At 39.7% G+C, this 18,136-nt stretch overlaps 1 protein-coding gene across 2 annotated transcripts in view; it reads left to right on the plus strand.

The window, feature by feature from the left end:
* Positions 1-7,308, plus strand: part of LOC109911374 (serine/arginine-rich splicing factor 5-like) — a 43,501-nt gene extending 36,193 nt beyond the window's left edge. For both annotated transcript variants that reach the window (XM_020510667.2, XM_048599642.1), the window contains 7 exons: positions 795-922; positions 1,063-1,133; positions 1,217-1,312; positions 3,006-3,075; positions 4,886-4,959; positions 5,974-6,081; positions 6,745-7,308. In XM_020510667.2, the coding sequence (XP_020366256.2) occupies positions 800-922; positions 1,063-1,133; positions 1,217-1,312; positions 3,006-3,075; positions 4,886-4,959; positions 5,974-6,081; positions 6,745-7,015 (813 nt within the window). In that variant the 5' untranslated portion in view covers positions 795-799 and the 3' untranslated portion in view covers positions 7,016-7,308. The remainder of the gene's footprint in view (positions 1-794; positions 923-1,062; positions 1,134-1,216; positions 1,313-3,005; positions 3,076-4,885; positions 4,960-5,973; positions 6,082-6,744) is intronic.
* Positions 7,309-18,136: the final 10,828 nt, after the last annotated feature.

Raw genomic sequence — 18,136 nt, forward strand, 5'->3', positions numbered from 1 at the left:
CTTCCTCAGAACAGAGGAAGGGTCACTGGACCCGAAACATTAACTCTGATTCTCTTCTTCACAGGTGCTGCCAGACCTGCTGAGCTTTTCCAGCAACTTCTGTTTTTGCTCCTGATTTACAGCATCTGCAGTTCATTCTCTTTTTATCAACTGTTCCAATATAGGCACCATCCCATAAACACACCCTTGGTAAAGGCAGTTCAGCAGCCCAGTTGTTAGTCTCATGACGTCTCTTTCTCCAGTCTAGTAGAAAGAAAACCAAAAGGTACAATCTGCCCTTTTGATTATTTTTAAGAGGAAGCCCCTCTACCTAAGACTTCACACTAGCAGCAGGCATACTGAAGTTTCTCGCTCCCGCAACCAGCAAAGCCCAGCAACTAACTGAAGCAAATCCAAAATCCATTTTTTGGGTGTGAGAAGCTGATCCCGCGCACTAATGATTCTTTTGCCTCACTGAAAAATGCCCAGGGGGAGCACGAAGCTGTTCTCAAACTGACTGGCTGTAGGAGACATTTCAGCACCATTGTGACAACATCCCGTTCCAAGAGAAACTGGACAGAGCACATCTCTTAAAGGCAACAAATCTGTGCAAACTTGCTTCTCATTATATAGGAGAATACCAGTATTGTCGTAAAGTGGCAGACCATTCAGTTCATAATAGCAATGCCCCAAAAATCTGTTTTGATTTGTCTACTGAATGTGTATAAAATTTGAGTTCCATAATCAGTGTTTTAAAGTCACTGTAACAGAATGCCTTCTTGTTTCTGATTTTATCTTCTGTGGAATCCCACCAGAAAAAATGAGCTCACGTGTGTTCATTGGTAGACTGAGCCCTCATGCCAGAGAAAGGGATGTGGAAAAATTCTTTAAAGGATATGGACGAATAAAGGAAATTGACTTGAAGAATGGATTTGGATTTGTGGTAATGTTGCTTTTCAGTTCAACAGATTTGAACATTGTAACTTAAACCAATAAAATATTCAGAACACAATCTTTGGAGGAACAAATCAAGTGCTGTATAAATTATTATCTGTATTTTGTTACCATTGTATCTACTCTTAGGAGTTTGAAGATCACAGGGATGCAGATGATGCAGTTTATGAATTGGATGGAAAAGAATTGTGTAGTGAAAGGTAAGACAAAGTCAAATAGGCTGCTTTGTAGCTAATTTCAAATAAAATGGATGTTTCATTAAGTGTGTGTTATGTTTCTACAGAGTTACAGTTGAACATGCCAGAGCACGGCCTAGAGGGGGTCGTGGAGGACGCTATCAAGGTCGCTTTAGCCCACGCCGCCCACGGAGTGATGGAAGGTGAGACAGTTTAACAGTGGCTACACTGCTGGCTCAGAAAAACAGAAATGTAAATGTTTCCGAGCTTTGTGGGCAGGCGAGATATCGGGTTTGCTGTCCAACCTGTGCTAATCTTACGTGGTCCCATTTGGCCTCAATATTGATTTTTATAAGGGAGGAGAAAATTGGAACCAAATTTTGAATCTTGATGTTTTAGCAATAGTTGGATGTACATATGACATAATTGGAAGAGGCTTAGTATGATCCTGCACAGACAATACTGAAGTCTCCTGTAAAGACCAGCCATCTTACCCGGGCCAGTAGGGGAGGCATTTGGGATCAACTATAATAATCTGGACGGTGGCATACAAGACCAGTGGAGGAATGCCAAGGATAGAATGAAATTGACCTTTGAACTAGTGGACAATAAATAGCTTCTTTCAAATAATACCTTTCTCATCGAAATGTTATGTAACTTCCTATGCAAATTAATTACTGAATTGTTACAGCACAGAAGGGAGGCCATTCAGTCTATCGTGTCAATTCTGCTATCTGAGTATTATGTTTTTGTTATTATTCTGATTTTTCCTCATACCATTATGCATTGTTCTATTCAAATAATCATCCAATGCCCCCTTGAATGCCTCAATTGACTACGACATTTTCTAGCATTGCATTCTGGCCTCAAAACAGTCATGTGAAAGTTATCTCTCATTTGCAAATCACTTCAAATCTGTACCTTTTTGCTCTTTTATCCTTTTATGAGTGGGGAAATTTTTTCTCTCTCACATATCTCCCCTTTGCCATCTCTCCAAGGAGAACAGTCTTATTAACTGACGTTTCCTATCTCTGGAACTGTTTTTGTCAAAAATCACTTCTGGGCTTTTTCCAAAGCATTTACATCCTTCCTATCATGTGCTGCTCAGAACTGTACGTAACACACGATCTAACAATATGGCTTCTGTATGTTCAGTATAAACACCTTGCTTTTGTATTCTATGCTCTAGTAAAAAATATAAAGTATGCTTTATTAACTGCTCCCTCCACCTGTCCTGCCTCGTTCAGTAATTGTGCATATGTACACCCAGGTCACTCTGCTCCTGAACCTCAAGTGTTTCACCTCGGTATTTTGTCTTTAGCCATGCTCATCTTACCGAAATGCATCTCCTTGCTTTTCCATGTTGCACTTCATCTGCTACCAATTCGTCCAATCCACAAACTTTGCCTATGTCCTTTTGGTGTTTTACACTGTCCTGTACGCAGTGGAAGAAAACACCTCTGAGTTTTGCATCGTCTGCAAATTTTGCAGTTGTCCCCATGCGCCATTAATATATGTCCAAAAATGTAAGGGTCCCAATACCGACCTCTTAAAATGCCTACTTATAGGTTTTGCTTCAACCCTCAAAATGTTTAAACAAGTGTCACTATACATCACCCTCCCAGCCTGCTATGTTTCTACGTGTTGACAGGTGCATAATCTAATTGACTGTATCTGCAGATACCCACAATTCACATTGCATTAATTTTTTGAGGTTGTAATGTACATACGAGTAAATTGGTACCTGATTGTCATATTGAACATTCTTTGATACAGAATGTGGCAAAAAATCCATGACTTTGTTTGCATTATAAAGAGTAAATTCCAACAGAAGTTAACATGATATTACTCTAACATAGTTGTGAATCTCAGTTAATGCAAATTTGTTTTTTTCAGAAATGGACCTCCAATTCGTACAGAGAACAGATTGATTGTTGAGAATTTGTCTTCAAGAGTTAGTTGGCAGGTACATTGCACATAACAGTGAATCACTTAATTCAGTTGCTGTAATACCTCTTGAGCTGAATTGTAGTGAAATACATAAAGTACTTCCAAGGTTAGCTGAGATTTCACAGCAATAAGTGGATGGGTATGGCTCTACATACTATCAGTGAGGACCTGCATAATGGGGACTGTCAACTTTAATTAAAATGGAGCTCAAATCCTGCAGTTTTGTATTGCTAGTTGTGAGAAGTTAGCATCACTGTACCAATTATTGCAACTTGAAATGTGTCTTGCCCTGTTAGAATTTTGTGGAACTTGTTATATAAAGTGATGATAAACACAGAAGCTGTGTGAGACAGGGGATATTAATAATGGATTGTAAACAGAGTGACAGATGAACAATGCGTTCCTCTTCTAGAAAGAGGAATACCATAAAATGATGTGTTTCATGGTGCTATAACTGATCATACAAGCACAAGATGCCAATCTGTGTTATTGTCTTTCCAGCAGTGTAATCAGGAAAACTAACAAAAATCTCATGACTAGACTTGTTTGAAATTTTGCCAGTAGAACTGTTCTGAAGGCAGTATCTTGTGCTGGGTATGATTGTCTGGAAAGCACTGATTCGCCAGAATCGTGTCCCAAGTTGCAATTACTTTTATGTAAGGCTGGATGGTGACCATTGGCAAACAATTCTTCTTGGTGTTTATTGCAGTCAAGCCCCATCTTGACACTGTTTTGCCAGCATTCGTGTTTCTCACAGAGGTTGCTGTTGGTCAGAAATCAGTGTTATGATTTCTCTTCTTTCCTAAGTGATGTTTGGTAGTCTATCAATAAAATTGAAATCGTAAAATTTGACACCATATGGCACACACTTGCCCTTTTAAAATTGTGATTTATTTTATTTGAAAATATTGGCAAGGGTTGTTGAGCCAATTGCTCACGACATACCCAGATTCTTTGCCTCTTTCAAGACTGTCCTAGGGAAGGATGGACAGTAGCAAAAGGCGATAAAAGGTGCACGATACTGAACTAAATTTTCATTTGTCCATTTATAAAACTTTCATTGCAACTTTAGGAGTGTTAACATTCAGATGATGTAATTTGTCTAAATTGCTTACTTATTTGAAAACCTTAAATGTGACATTTTTGTTTGGTTTGTTTGAATTATGTGCAAACTTTAACCAAATATTAAAACCTTTATTTACCAGCCTCTCGTATCGTTGGCCTTGTGACGAGTGACGTTTTCCTAATCGCTCTGGCTTGGTCTCTTGGTGGGCCTAGTTGAATTTGCCAGTCCTACGTTTCAATCAGTTGGTGATCTGTATTATGCTGGTCTGACCAACATTGGTGGGCGCTAGCTTATGTGCCGGGGTTCGTTCCTGCGCCTCTGAAAATGCTGGTAACGAGTTGTCCTAAAGTCGAGTTGAGAGCTGACTCTAAAATGAGAGGTCCTTGATTGAATGAAAGAAATTCGCTAGTAGGTTTGTTTGGAAGCTCGATTTTGAAGTGTGAGGAGCCATTGGTAACCACACAAGATTTAGCAATTCCTGTTCCCATGGCACCGTCAAACCCCACCTTTTAGGATGGGTGATGTCCGGGAGGGCTCACGTCGAGTGGGTGCTGAAGAGCACTATCGGGTCGTCAGTCGTGGTGGTACCTCTGCAAGTTCTTCTTGCATTTGCCTGGTTGACTAGCCTAGGGAATTGTACAGGAAGGTAATAAATTTTGATGAAATTAGCTTTGGTTCTTTTGTAGTAACTTTCTCGTTGAAAATGACTGTGTAATTGTGCACATGGCTTGTTTTATATAACCAATGTGATTTCACATAGGATCTGAAAGATTTCATGAGACAGGCTGGTGAAGTTACATTTGCAGATGCTCACAGGCACAAAATGAATGAAGGGTGAGTTAAAGGAATGAATTAATGAGTTGATGTGTTAGCAAAAACTTAATAGTCAAATGGGAAGAATAAAACAAAGAACTGTATGTGCTGAAAATCTGAAACAAAAACTGAAATTTTGAAGAAAGATCACTAGTTTCAAAATGTTAAGTTTTTCTCTTCACAGATGCTGCCAGATCATTTGAGTTTTTTCCAGTAACTTCTGTTTTTGTTTGGGAAGAATTTGATGATTTGTACTTGGCACAATAAATTAATCTTTATACATCAGGCCTAAATAGTTTCAAACTTAGCACCAGGATTTACAGCCCTTGATAACCTTCTGTACATCTGACAGCAAATTGTGATGTAATCTCATCTAAATGCTGTTGCTGGAGCATTATCTGAAGGCACAGAGTTCTACGTGCATGCTGATGACATCCACCTTTGTATATTCCACCACCTCGTCTGACTCTCTGCACAAAATCTTTTAGTCTGCTAAAATGTTACAGCCATTTAATCTTCCAGAACGTTCTCTTTCTCCAATTGTAGCTGCTTGTGCACCCTCCATTGTCATTGGCCATCTAAATGCTATGATTTGAACTTAACCTCATCTACATAGCAGCTCCTGAGACTTGCCTTACAACCCACACTTTAAATAAACATTTAGTTAGCTTGTCTGGAGCTTTTTTTTTCTGATAAAGCTATGATGTGCCTTGGAATTGTTGTTGTATCCAAATCTTAGCTCCTGAATTATTTTTTTGAAACCATTATAGTTTGTGTGTAATATCTTCTGAGATTTTTCTTTTTGTCTGTCCTTGGAAATAATGTGAAGTCTAAACAGTTTATCCTACTCTTTTTGACACGACTGTATTATATTTGGAAATGTGTGTGGTTTACTTCCTGCAACAGGATGCCAGCTGTACAATAGAAATGGAGTGTTACTGTATCATCATATTCAACTGCTTAATTGAAATATGAAATAGATGAATGATGTGTTCAAATTGGCAAAAGTAAAATTTTAAATATTTTTCCTTGTAGGGTTGTTGAATTTGCCTCATACAGTGATTTGAAGAATGCTGTTGATAAACTCTCTGGTGCAGAGATAAATGGAAGAAAGATCAGACTGATTGAGGAACCTAAACGTAGGTAAGTGGCATGTACCATCATTCACAGCTTCCATTAATTACAAATCAAAACTATATAGTTTCAGTTGACTTGTTTTAATGTGGTAAGGTACAAATTTAAGGATGTGAATTTTTCAAGAGTAGAAAATTCTTGAAGCATCCTCTTTGAAGGAAGATGGCCAGGCTTTCAAGTGTGTCCAATTGAAGGATTGTCTGACTGATGATTGTCTAGCATTTATTGCCTATTCCTAACTGCCCAGAGAGCAGTTAAGAGTCAAGCACATTGCTGTAGGTCTGGAGTCACATGTATGCTAGATCAGATAAGTGTGGCAGATTTCCTTCCCTAAAGGACATTAGTGAACCAGATAGGTTTTTCCTGACAATCGGCATTGGGTTTATGGTCATCATTAGACTCTTAATTCCAGATTTTTATTGAATTCAAATTCCACCATCTGCCACGGCGGGATTTGAACTCAGGTCATCAGAACGTCACCTGGGTCTCTAGATTAATAGTCTAGCAATAATACCACTAGGCTGTCGCCTACCCACAACTGACAGAAGTAAAGAGCTGGCGTCACTTTTGAAATCAATTCAGGCGTCCAAACACTAATATAAATCAGTTTTTGTGGTGACAGATGAGAAACATTGTAACATGAGCATTTTTTAATTTCCCCTTGATGTTTAGATCTCGCAGCAGATCCCGTTCGCGTAGCCGTACGTTTTCCAGATCTCGTAGTCGATCTCGTTCCAGAAGCCGCAAATCCTACAGTAGGTCCAAGAGTAGAAGCCGCAGCAAATCCCGTTCTCGCAGTAGATCTCGTGGCCCTGTCAGGGAACAAAAAGCTCGTTCACCTTCACCATCCAAATCTCCTGCTTCATTGGAGCGACCAAGATCTCGTTCTCACTCACGTTCTCGATCAGTCTCAAGGTCACCTTCTGTTGCGAGTGCTGACTAAGTGTGTACTGAATGTTAATGTAGTAAAAGTGAACTGTTACCCAAATAAATGAAAGCTGATTTAAGTGGAAAGGAGTAAATATCTCTGAAACTGAATGCATTTTACTTGGGTTAGACTGCTTACAACTATTGGAATTGTTTGATTTACCTAAGCTGTAGTTTTGAAAAAAATTCTGTTACATTCAATTAATATTACTTTAAAAATGCAGCTAAATTTGCATTAATATTTAGCCTGTGGTAAATATGGCATTTGATTTTTTTTAAAATAAAAATTGCAGATTTAACACTTTAAAATGGTCATTTTTCCCATCTGGACTTGTGATTATGTCTTTGCATAAAAGTGGTTTGAATGCTTATGACTTTTTTTTTGTATATTTGGGCCAAGAAAAAAATTGTATGAGTGTTTTCATGTAGCCAGAAATTCTTGATGTTCCTCACTCAGCCTCCCAAATGTGGACTTCCAGTATCACAGCTTCCTCATAGTATATCTTTTCTGCAGGTGAAAATTAAGAGGGCTCAGGGAAACTTTAAGTACCAGAGCTACAAGAGAAATAGTAATACTCGATGACCAAAGCCATATTGCATTCCCTGTTGACTTTTTTCAATTGCAAGTAAAATCTTTGCACTCCAATTTTCACGTGTCTGTAAATGGTAAAGATGAGTTGTCCTCAGGAACCTAATGTCTCCTAGATTAGTTTCTTGATTGGCAAAGCAATTAGGTCAGAGAAGTTCAGCTCTTGTATTCCACATGCTTGCTGTTAAAATGGGAAAATAATCCCAAACAGAAGAGGTGAGACTGTCTGGAATTTGCACTTTAGTGCTTGCAGAAACCCTTAAAGGATGTGAAAAGAACTGGATATAATCTCAAGTGCATTAACCTGCAAGGCTACAGACCAAGTAGGGAACTGGGATTAGAATATGTTGCTAATTTTTTTTTTCAGCTGCCATAGACTCTGGCCGGAAGGGTCTCTTCCTGTGTTGCAACCTTTCTATGGTTCTGTTTAGCGTGGTTTTTACACTCGTATTTAGAGCTGTTGCGAGAATGTATAAGAGCCACAATCCTGAGTAAGTTTTAAGTAATCAGATTAGGTGTCCAAGCACAGTTACAATACAGACACGGTTTGTTTGCTCTAAACAAAAGGAAGGAAATGGGAGGGAAAAAAGGATTGAAAACATGAGGTCTCCTGGTGTGTCAACTTCCAACTTTGGTGGGAGCAAGTGAGCATGCATACAGCATTGTAAAGCAGGGAATAAAATGACTAAGTGGGCAGTTCAGAATTTGCATAGTCATAGGAATTGATTGTTACAAGTAATGAGGATGATCATAGAATGTTGAAATGGTGAGGGGTGGAAGGGAACAATTGATGAGATATACTTGCTCTCCTTTCTAAGATGCATCCTGCCACCAGTGAGGATTTTTTTCTAAGCTTGTCTTCCTGTCCTAAAACCAGAGGATGAGATAGCTAATATTTTTGCTTCTCCTCTAAAACCAAAACAAAACAGTAGACAGTTGCAGAAAAACACCTGGAAAGAAAGAAAAAGGGACAGGCAGGATGAAGACCATTGCAAATGTGAGGCCTACTCTGGCACACAAAATGTAAGTATTTTTTGATTGTGAACGGAAATGGGAAAAGACTGAAGATGATTTGTAACCGGGTTGTGTATGAACAGTGTTTCAGATGGCATCAAGTAGCAGATTGTCTAGAGTTACAACCAGCTGTCAATGACACAGGCCTTCTGCCTGCGAACAATCATGACTGGCTATCAGGTAACCAAATGACTAATGGGTGAGAGAGTCAGAGCCTTTCAGACCTCTTGAAAGAAAGGTACTGTCTGTATCTGCAGTTTTAAAACCTAAATGTTTAAAATGGTTTATTTAGCCTTGCCAGTTACTGTAAGCTAAAACTTTTAATCAATAAGTGACAGACTTTGTATGTTGTGAATCAGGAGATCTAACTTTGGCAAGCAAATGCAAGTACCTGGAGAAGAGCGATCACAAACAGCAAGACCTGGCAGCAGAAAGGACAATTTCTGAATCCTGTGGATGGACACCATCAAGCTGCCTTCTTAGTTTTTCTTCCTCCACCCATTACACCAGTTTTTTAATATGGATGGTTGGGGGGAATCTAATGACAGGGTTCAAGTTCTAACTGATGTTAACTGTTTATAATTGTTTACCCAATTGTTTACCCATCGTTAGAATCAAATAATTCTTTAAGTACAGAAACTTAGTCCATGGATTTTGTCAAACCTGTGTCTAAAAGACAATAAGTTGCAAAATTTCTCTTACTTTTTATAAAAATCTTTACCTTTTGTTAGGAATCTCAGAATAGGGGGGCCTGATTTCCAGCACCCTACCCTAGTGAAGCATGGTGAAAAGGTAATGATGAAACAGGTAACCTGCAGTTGAGTGGAATTTTTGGATTTAATTTATTCTTCCAAGGTGGAATCTTGAAACATTGAAGGCCTGACGGTCCCGTTTTCGTTCACTGAAGTTTATAGACAGGATCTGTTTTCTGGTCACGATCTGTCTCCTTTGAGAACAACCTCGAGGAAGATTCAGCGTATGTGAGAGTTAATAAATTTTCCTTTATTATACCCTGAATTTTGTCAGGTGACCTTAATGTTTCCCATCCTCCAATCAATGGTGTGATGACTTGGACATTGACACACAGTATCAGTTTCATTTGTATTGCAAGAAGATAACAATGTGTTTTCTCACACCCATTCTTGGAATTGCATTCCAAATTGGTTATTGGAGTCTTCAGTAGAAATGCAGTGGCAGACATTAAGGAGATATTTAAGAACACACATGTATACCAACAAGAAAACCATTCTAAAAGGAGGATCCACTATTCATAGTAAGAAAAAAAGCCCCAAGCAAAAAAAACAATTGTACAAAGATGGGTGGCAGGTCAGAAGATTAGATAATATTAAGAGAAAAGTTTGAGGGGAAAAATTACAAGTATAAGGGAAAGCTGGCTAGAAGTACAAAACCAGGAGTTTCTATAGATATTTTAAATGGAAAAAGACTTAAATGTTGCTTAAATACAGATGGATTTTGGGGAATTAATAATAGAAAATAAGGAGATGTCAGATAACTTGAGCAGGTATTTGTCAGTCTTCATTCTAAATATAAATAACTCCCAGAAGAAGGTGTAAATCTGGAAATGGAAAGGGAGGAAAACCTTGAAAAGAAAATTACATTCCCATTTCAAAGTAGCACTGAAGTCCCTGGATCCCAATGGACTTCATTTTAGGATCTTAAAAGAATTGACTCCTGAGATAGTTGATACTTTGGCTTTAATTTTTCAAACTTGCTTTGCAAGTCCAATACCCACCATAGGTCAGGTGTCACTTGTTAGGTCAGGTAGTAGATGGTTTTGAGCTGTGTGTTGGCGTGTACTCGTTCAGGCAAGTACCATCACACTCCTAATTGCATCACTTTGAGGAGTGACATGATGAATTACTCGGAATTACTCTTGTAACTTAAGCATTTAGGTGACTAGTCCAGTTAAGTTTCTGGTCAACTGTAGCTTTGATGTTAATGGTGGGCTGTTCAAAGATAATATTGTTGAATGTGAAACAGGCATAGTTAAATTTTTCCTTGATGGTGATGGTCATTGCCTGGCAGCTATATGGCACAATTATTTCTGGCCAGTTATCAGCCCAAGCTGGAATGTTAAACTGGTCTTGTTGCAAAAGGTAAACTCTCCAGTCATCCATAAATATCTGCACATAAATGTATATTGGAGGGACTGTCATTAGTGAAGCAGCTGAAGGTGTTTGGGGCCAGGAATGCAACCCTCTGTCCTGGGGCTGAGATGATTGACCTCCAACTACTGCAACCATCTTCCTTTAAACTGGGTATGTTTCTTTTTTCCTAATTCCACTTGACTCCAGTTTAACAAGGACTCCTCTGCTTCCTTGACATCAAGGGCAGGAACTCTGACCTCATTTCTGAAGTCAGCTCATTTGACTGTATTTGGATTGAGGCTGTGAATGAGGTCAGGGTGCGAAAGGGTCCTAGCTGAACTCAATCTATACCTCTGTGTTCTAGATTTATTTTCTTGTTAACATGTTCAGGGATAAGATTACACACCCCTGGAATACTAGGAACTTGTACTCGGCCCTCTAGCTCAGAGGAAGACATTACCACTGCACCAAAAGAACCCTTTACCATCTTCCTGGTGCTACACCACCAATTTCGGTGTAATCAGCAAACTCTACCTCCTATGTCCACATCCATATCATTTATATAAATGACAAAACAAAAAGTGGACCCAGCACCGATACTTGCAGCTTGCTGCTGGTCACAGGCCTCCAGTCCGAAAAACAACGCTCCACCACCATCCTCTATCTCCTACCCTCAAGCCAACTTTGTATCCAAATGGTTAGCTCTCCCTTGATTCCAAGTGATCTAATCTTGCTAACCAGTCTATCATGTGGAACTTTGTTGAATGCCTTGCTGACGTCCATATGGACGTCTACCGCTCTGCCTTCATCTTTGTCATTTCTTTAAAAAAAACTTTTTAGTCAGACACAATTTCCCATGCACAAAACCATGTTGGCTATCCCTAATGCATAATGCCTTTCCAAATGCATATAAATCCTGTCCCCAGAATCCCCTCCAACAACTTACTGACCACTGACATCAGGTTCACCTGTCTATACTTCCCTGGCTTTTCCTTACCGCCTTTCTAAATAATAGGACCACATTTGCCAACCTTCAGTCTTCTAGCACCTCACTTGTGGCCCAGCACTCTCTTCCCTAGCTTCCCACAAAGATCTCGGGTACACCTGATCAGGCCCCAGGGATTTATCCACCTATTTGTGTTAAGATGTCCAGCACCTCCTCTTCTGTAAATATAGACACTTTTCAAGATATCACTATTTATTTCCCCAAGTTCTCTAGCTTTAAATACTGATGCAAAATGTTCATTAAGTATCTCACCCATCTGCTGTGGTTCCACACATAGATAGCCTTGTCGATCTTTAAGTGGCCCTATTCTATCCCTCGTTACTCGTTTTTTTCCCCTGATTTATTTGTAGAAATGCTTTGGATTGTCTTTAACCCTACTTGCCAAAGATATCTCATGCCCCCCTTTTGCCCTCCTGATTTCCCTGTTAAGTATACTCCTGCCCTTATAATCCTCCAGGGATTCACTCAATCCCAGCTGCCTGTACCTGACACATGCCTGTTTCTTGATCAGAGCCTCAATTTCTTTAGTCATTCAGCATTTCCTGCACCTTGCCTTTTACATTAACAATAATATACTGTCTCCGAACTCTCATTACCTCATTTCTGAAGACCTCCCACTTTCCAACAGCTCTTTTGGTTGCGAATAGCCTCTCCGAATCAACTTTTGAAAGTTCTTGCCTAATACCATCAAAATTGGCCTTACTCCAATTCAGAACTTTAACTTTTAGATCAAGTCTGTCTTGTTCTATAATCATTTTAAAACTAATAGAATTATGATCACTGTCCCCAAAATGCTCCCCACTGACACCTCAATCACTTGCCCTGCCGTATTTCCCAAGAGAAGATCAAGTTTTGCTGCTTCTCTAGTGGGTACATCCACATGCTGAATAAGAAAATTTCCTCGTACACACTTAACAAATTCCTCTCCATTTCCAAGAGAAAATGGTTAATGATCTAATTCTATCTACACTTTGATTTCATTGGATATGTTCCATTTAACTACACCGAAGGTGAGTCATTCCCATTTCCATTTGATGCTGTGTCACGTTTTTCCTGTTACTACTCTTTTGTTCTGAAAGTGGCCCATTAATTACCATTATAACTGATTCAGGAACCCTTGAGAAACCTTATTGTTTAGATTACGAAGCAAAATGAAGCATGATTTCGCAATAGTTTTAAAAGACACAAAGAAATATTATCACTGTTTGATTTCAAGCATTACCTCGCTAGATTATACTTGACTTTCCTCTTTCAACATTATGCCACATTCAAAATAACATTAATTTCATTTGTATAGCTGCTGCAGTGTTGCTTCAATTAATTTCTTCCAAAACGATCTATCCTAATTTTCCCTGATACAAATTAAAACCACCTAGACTGTTTCCACTGGCTCTTAAAATATAAAGATTTAAGTTTATTTGCCCTTTAATATTTAATGGAACTTACCATTGTATGTTTGAACTAGCTATTTGTATTAATTACTTTTATCAGCCCCAATTTCAGAAACAATTACATCCATGCTTATTGGTTTTAAATTGTGCTCTTATATTGAGAGTTTCAGTGATTGGAGTCAGGTTAGGGTTCTCCTGATTTCAAAGACTCTGCCTCCACAAGACTTCCTAGTTCCCTTGCTGTCTTCCTCAAACCTGTTAAGAAATTATAAAAAACAAAATCCACTGGAAGACCACCATTGGGTTATTAATACCCAGAATCACAAATCTCACCATACAGAAGGTGTGTGAGAAGATTTGAAACTGGCAGCAGGAAGAGTTAACCTTGCTGGTCTCAGAAGGGGTAGAGCCGAAGTTACCAGGTGACATCATGTCATACTTTCACGTATTCAGTTTAAAAACTGTCAGAAAATCAACTTGGCATTTTAGATTTCTATTGTTCTAAAGAAAACATTTTCTAAGAAGACATATGGACAGAAGATTTCTTCTTCCAAATTCAGAGTTCAAATTGGATGTCTTTCAAAAGGGTTTATTACGTTTTGAGATCAAGCTGAACCAACTTTTCCCAACATCCTTTCTACAGCAGTTTAAAATTTTTTTTAATTTTTCAATGAAATAAGATTTGAAAGTCTTGAACCTAAAATGCTTTCGGACCACTCCTTAGTTTAATACTGATCTCAGTTGAATGTAAGATATGGTCTCCTTATAACAGTCATGGTGATTCTCTGTGAATACGATCCAATTTTCACAGAGGACACCTTTAACTTCAATGGGATAAAGGAACTTGCTGATCTCTAACTTGTCGAAGGGTCTTACTCCTTTGTCCACCCCTTCTGGCTCACGGGTGACATTACACACCGGCTTTGTCTCACCACACAGAGATGAAATAGTAAGGGAAATATTGTCAACAATATTCTCAAGGTCTTGCAAGGTAACAGTCCCACTTGTGTCTGTTCACAGATTTCTTTCGGATATGTTTTTTTTGCTTTATCAGAAGAGAAGTATATTTCATCAGTTTCAACATCAACATCCAGTTTGTTCTTTCGCAATGTTGGGTCAACATGCAGCCTTTTCCTCATAGTGGGTACAGTGACTCCCTGTTGGTAATCAATTTTAACTTGCAGCTCTTTTACCAATTCCTGCAGCTTTCTAGTTTCTTTGTGCAACTATAAAGCGTACAAACGGACTGTTTGTAACTCAGCTGTTCCTTCCATAAGCTCTTTTGAAAGTTTATCAAGGACACACTTATAAGTACCATTGCATATTTCTACAATTTCGCATACAGCTCCTGCTGATGATGATCCTAACTTTTCTATTAAACTATCTGCAGGTCACATTTCGAATATGTCAGTGACGTAATAACCGCAATTAAAAACCTGCTGCTTCTTACAGCTTCCCAAACTTAAAACCAATTAAACCGATACATCTGTGATGCTTGTTCTGATGAATAAAGAAAATATATAACTGAGACAATCACTTAGTGGAGACAGACTGTTGGCATGGAATATTTTGGTCTCGTTAAAGCGTTGGGGGCAGCTTCCTGTCTCCAGCCAAGTTTTAGGGAACATATCCCTTGGTCTTCCTCCTTGAACATTCTGCTTGGACCCTGCTCCTGATGCATTAACCAGGCTTAAGGTGAATGTAAAGTTTCTTCCCTTCTTACCCTCCTTATTTCCCTAACCGCACTCCTATGTTCTACCTTGTAATCCCTTTTGCGTTTTCTGCTTAAGTGTCCTGCTGAAGGGCTCATTACCATTCCCCGGGGTGAAATAGGGTCTGTGTCCTGCTGTGGGGCTGTTTCCCATCCCCAGTGCAGATTTTAATCTCCCTGTTCAACAGTGGGGTTCTGTACTGTCCCCGAGTTAAACTAAGGTCTGTCGATTTTCCACCTCACACGGCACAACTCCCTTCTCTCCCTTAGTTCTCTTAGTACCACAACTTACAGCTGGGACTGACTATGGGGTTGATAAAGGGTGATACTGCTAAATATACTCACCCTGTTAGGACCCACACAGTTGATCGTTGATCGGTGTAGTACACTGTGCACAGCACCAATTGTTGGAGAAGGATTTAAAGCATTTCTTAGTCCTGTGTTTAGCAGCACAAATTGATCTTTATCCAAAGCTCCTTACAAGACAGCCTGGAAGAGGTTCTCTGGGGACAGACTCCAAGACACTCCCCTGTCCCAATAAAGTACAGGATATTTATACATTCCGTGTTACAATGGTTACATCCAACATTGACATCAGCGCTTGCCCCCTCCCCTCTGACTGTTAATGCCCCTTCCCAGCTGCATCATACTGAGTGGGTGCTCTTTGTTTCCTTGTGAAGCTGTAATTGTTTATTTTTGCCGAGGTCATAATAACTAAGTAATGTTTTGCAGTTGTCCCCTTACAATGCTATCTGATTTCGGGTGGCCTTTCATGAGGTTATCTGTTTATACCCTTCATTATATGTCATTCGGTGTTTATACCATTTGTCCTTCAATCTCCCCTGCTGACGGGATGTCTTCTCTCTACGTCTACAGATATTTGCCTAAATTTATTAATGTTTATTTGTTAGTAGCACTTACACTTTCAGTATACCTACATGTTTAATATGTAATGGCAATTACTTAAGCCTTTGATTGGTGGAATCAGACGTTCCCTTCTACTCTCTACGAAATAACAAGCTTTCTCCACTAAGATTTTTATGAGGCACTTCATTATCTTATCTGGTTGCTGTGAGCGTGAAGGCCATGATTCTGAATGTGGAAACCGCTCCCTCAAATAAAAATTCTCTTCACCCGTGGGCAACTCCAACAAGACCCCTCACTGATCCCTCATTACATGTTTCCAACCAGAAAATGACCTATTTAAGATTATCCTTTGTTTTCTGTTGGTGAAACAATCTTATATTTGTTCCCTGTTGGACCTTGAGATTTTATTATCTACAATTCTGATCTAAATGTGGAAATCTAAATGTGATACATCCACTGATTTGCTTTTATCCATTGGACATTCCTTGAAGAACTCCATTAAATTGGAAAAACATGGGTTTGCAAGGCTGTAGCACCACACAGCCTGGAGGGTGTCCTCACTGTGAAGATAGCCTCCAAAAGCACTGTAAAGTGGTCACTCTTGCCATGGATGTATGCATCTGTGACTGGTAGATAAATAAGAATGAGTTCAAGTAGGTTTCCCCATATCGGTTTTCTGACGAACTATTGCAGGGCTCACTCTGATAGATATGTCCTTGAGGACTAGGTTATCTTTGTAATTATTATTGAGATGGTATCAGTTGAGGCAGTATGGAGGGTGATAATCGTTACTCGCCTATGTTTGACATGATGTCTCATTTATTTCAAGAAGGAGTTGGATGTAGCACACGATGCTAAAGGATTCAGAAGATCTGGGAAGAAAAGATCAAAATGAATGACAGAGCAGGCTCAAAGGGCTGAATTTTCTCTGTAATGGAATCTGGTGTCAATATTCAGCTCCCCAGAACGTATGCAGTGATGGAGGAGTCTGGGCCATAGGAATGTTAATCATTCCTTGCCTGTGTTTGACATGATGTAGATGTAGAGGTGCTGGTGTTAGACTAGCATGGGCAAGGTCGTATGACACCTGGGTTATAGTCCAACAGGTTTATTTGAAATCACAAGCTTTCAGAGTGCTGCTACTTTGTCAGGTGGAGTGAAGAGAAGCACACAGGCACATAATTTATAGGCAAAGAGATCAAAAGTTCATACAAATGGCGTGATTGGAGTGATGACAGGCTGAATAATAAGTCTCTGCAGGTGATCAAAAGTGTAAGGACAGTGAGGAAGATTTTACAGATACAGAACATTATGGTGGGGTTACATGTAGCATTATAAGAACCCAAGATTACAGTTGAGGCCGTCATCATGGGAATGGAACTTTCTGTTCAGCGATTCTGCGTTGTTGTGTATCTCAAAGTCTGCCTTGGAGGACGCTTACCCAAAGATCGGAGTCTGAATGTCCTTGACCGCTGAAGTGCTCCCTGATAGGGAGGAGACATTCCTGTCTGGCAATTGTTGTGCAGGGTCCGTTCATCTGTTGCTGTAGTGTCTCGCCAATATACCAAGCCTTGGGGCAGCCTTGCCTGCAGCGTATGTAGTAGTCAACATTGGCTGAGTCACATGTGTATCTGCTATGTATGTGGTAGGTGGTGTTCCCACATGTGATAGTGTCCTGTTTTGACACCATCGCCTTAATTACTAGTTATGCTCTGTTTACCTTAGTTTGTATAGGTTTGGATTACTTGTTACTTTGGTTAGACCGTCAGCATGTGACTCTTATACCTATCATGTTATTCCAGCCATTTGGTTTATCTCCAGCACCATCTTATTTTAAATTTTTTGTCATTATCTCTTTGCCTCAATTAATCAGATCATAGGTCATCCCTTCACTTGCTATTCTGGTAACATTTTACTCACACCATCTAACACTTTTGATCACCTGCAGGGACTTATTATCCAGCCCGTTGACACTCTACTCACACCATTCGTATGATCTTTCGATCTCTGTGCCTGTAAATTCTGTGCTTGTGCTTTTGTCTTCACTCCACCTGACGAAGGAGCAGCTCCCTGATAGTTTGCGATTTCAAATGAAACCTGTCGGACCATCATCTGGTGTCGTGTGGACTTCTGACCAAGTCTTTCGGGGCATATTCGGCAAAGGTGATGGAGGAGCCCCAGACAATTTGGAATTAGATGTGATTCAGTGAGCTGTCAGCCTGTTGTTTAACTAGTCAGCTCTCGGTCCCAAATAGGCGCAAGTCACCAGGCGTTGGCCAGAAATCGCATGCAGGAACGCCTGGGTAGACAATTCACCTGTAACCGAAAGGTCAACTCTCCTGCTCCTCTGATGCTGCCTGGGCCTGCTGCGTTCCTCCAGCCCCACACTGTGTTATCTCTGATTCCAGCAACTGCACTCTCTTGAGTGAGTTATAACCCCACTATGAAACC

This window comes from Rhincodon typus, chromosome 8 (assembly GCF_021869965.1).
Source record: "Rhincodon typus isolate 14 chromosome 8, sRhiTyp1.1, whole genome shotgun sequence".
Taxonomy (NCBI): domain Eukaryota; kingdom Metazoa; phylum Chordata; class Chondrichthyes; order Orectolobiformes; family Rhincodontidae; genus Rhincodon; species Rhincodon typus.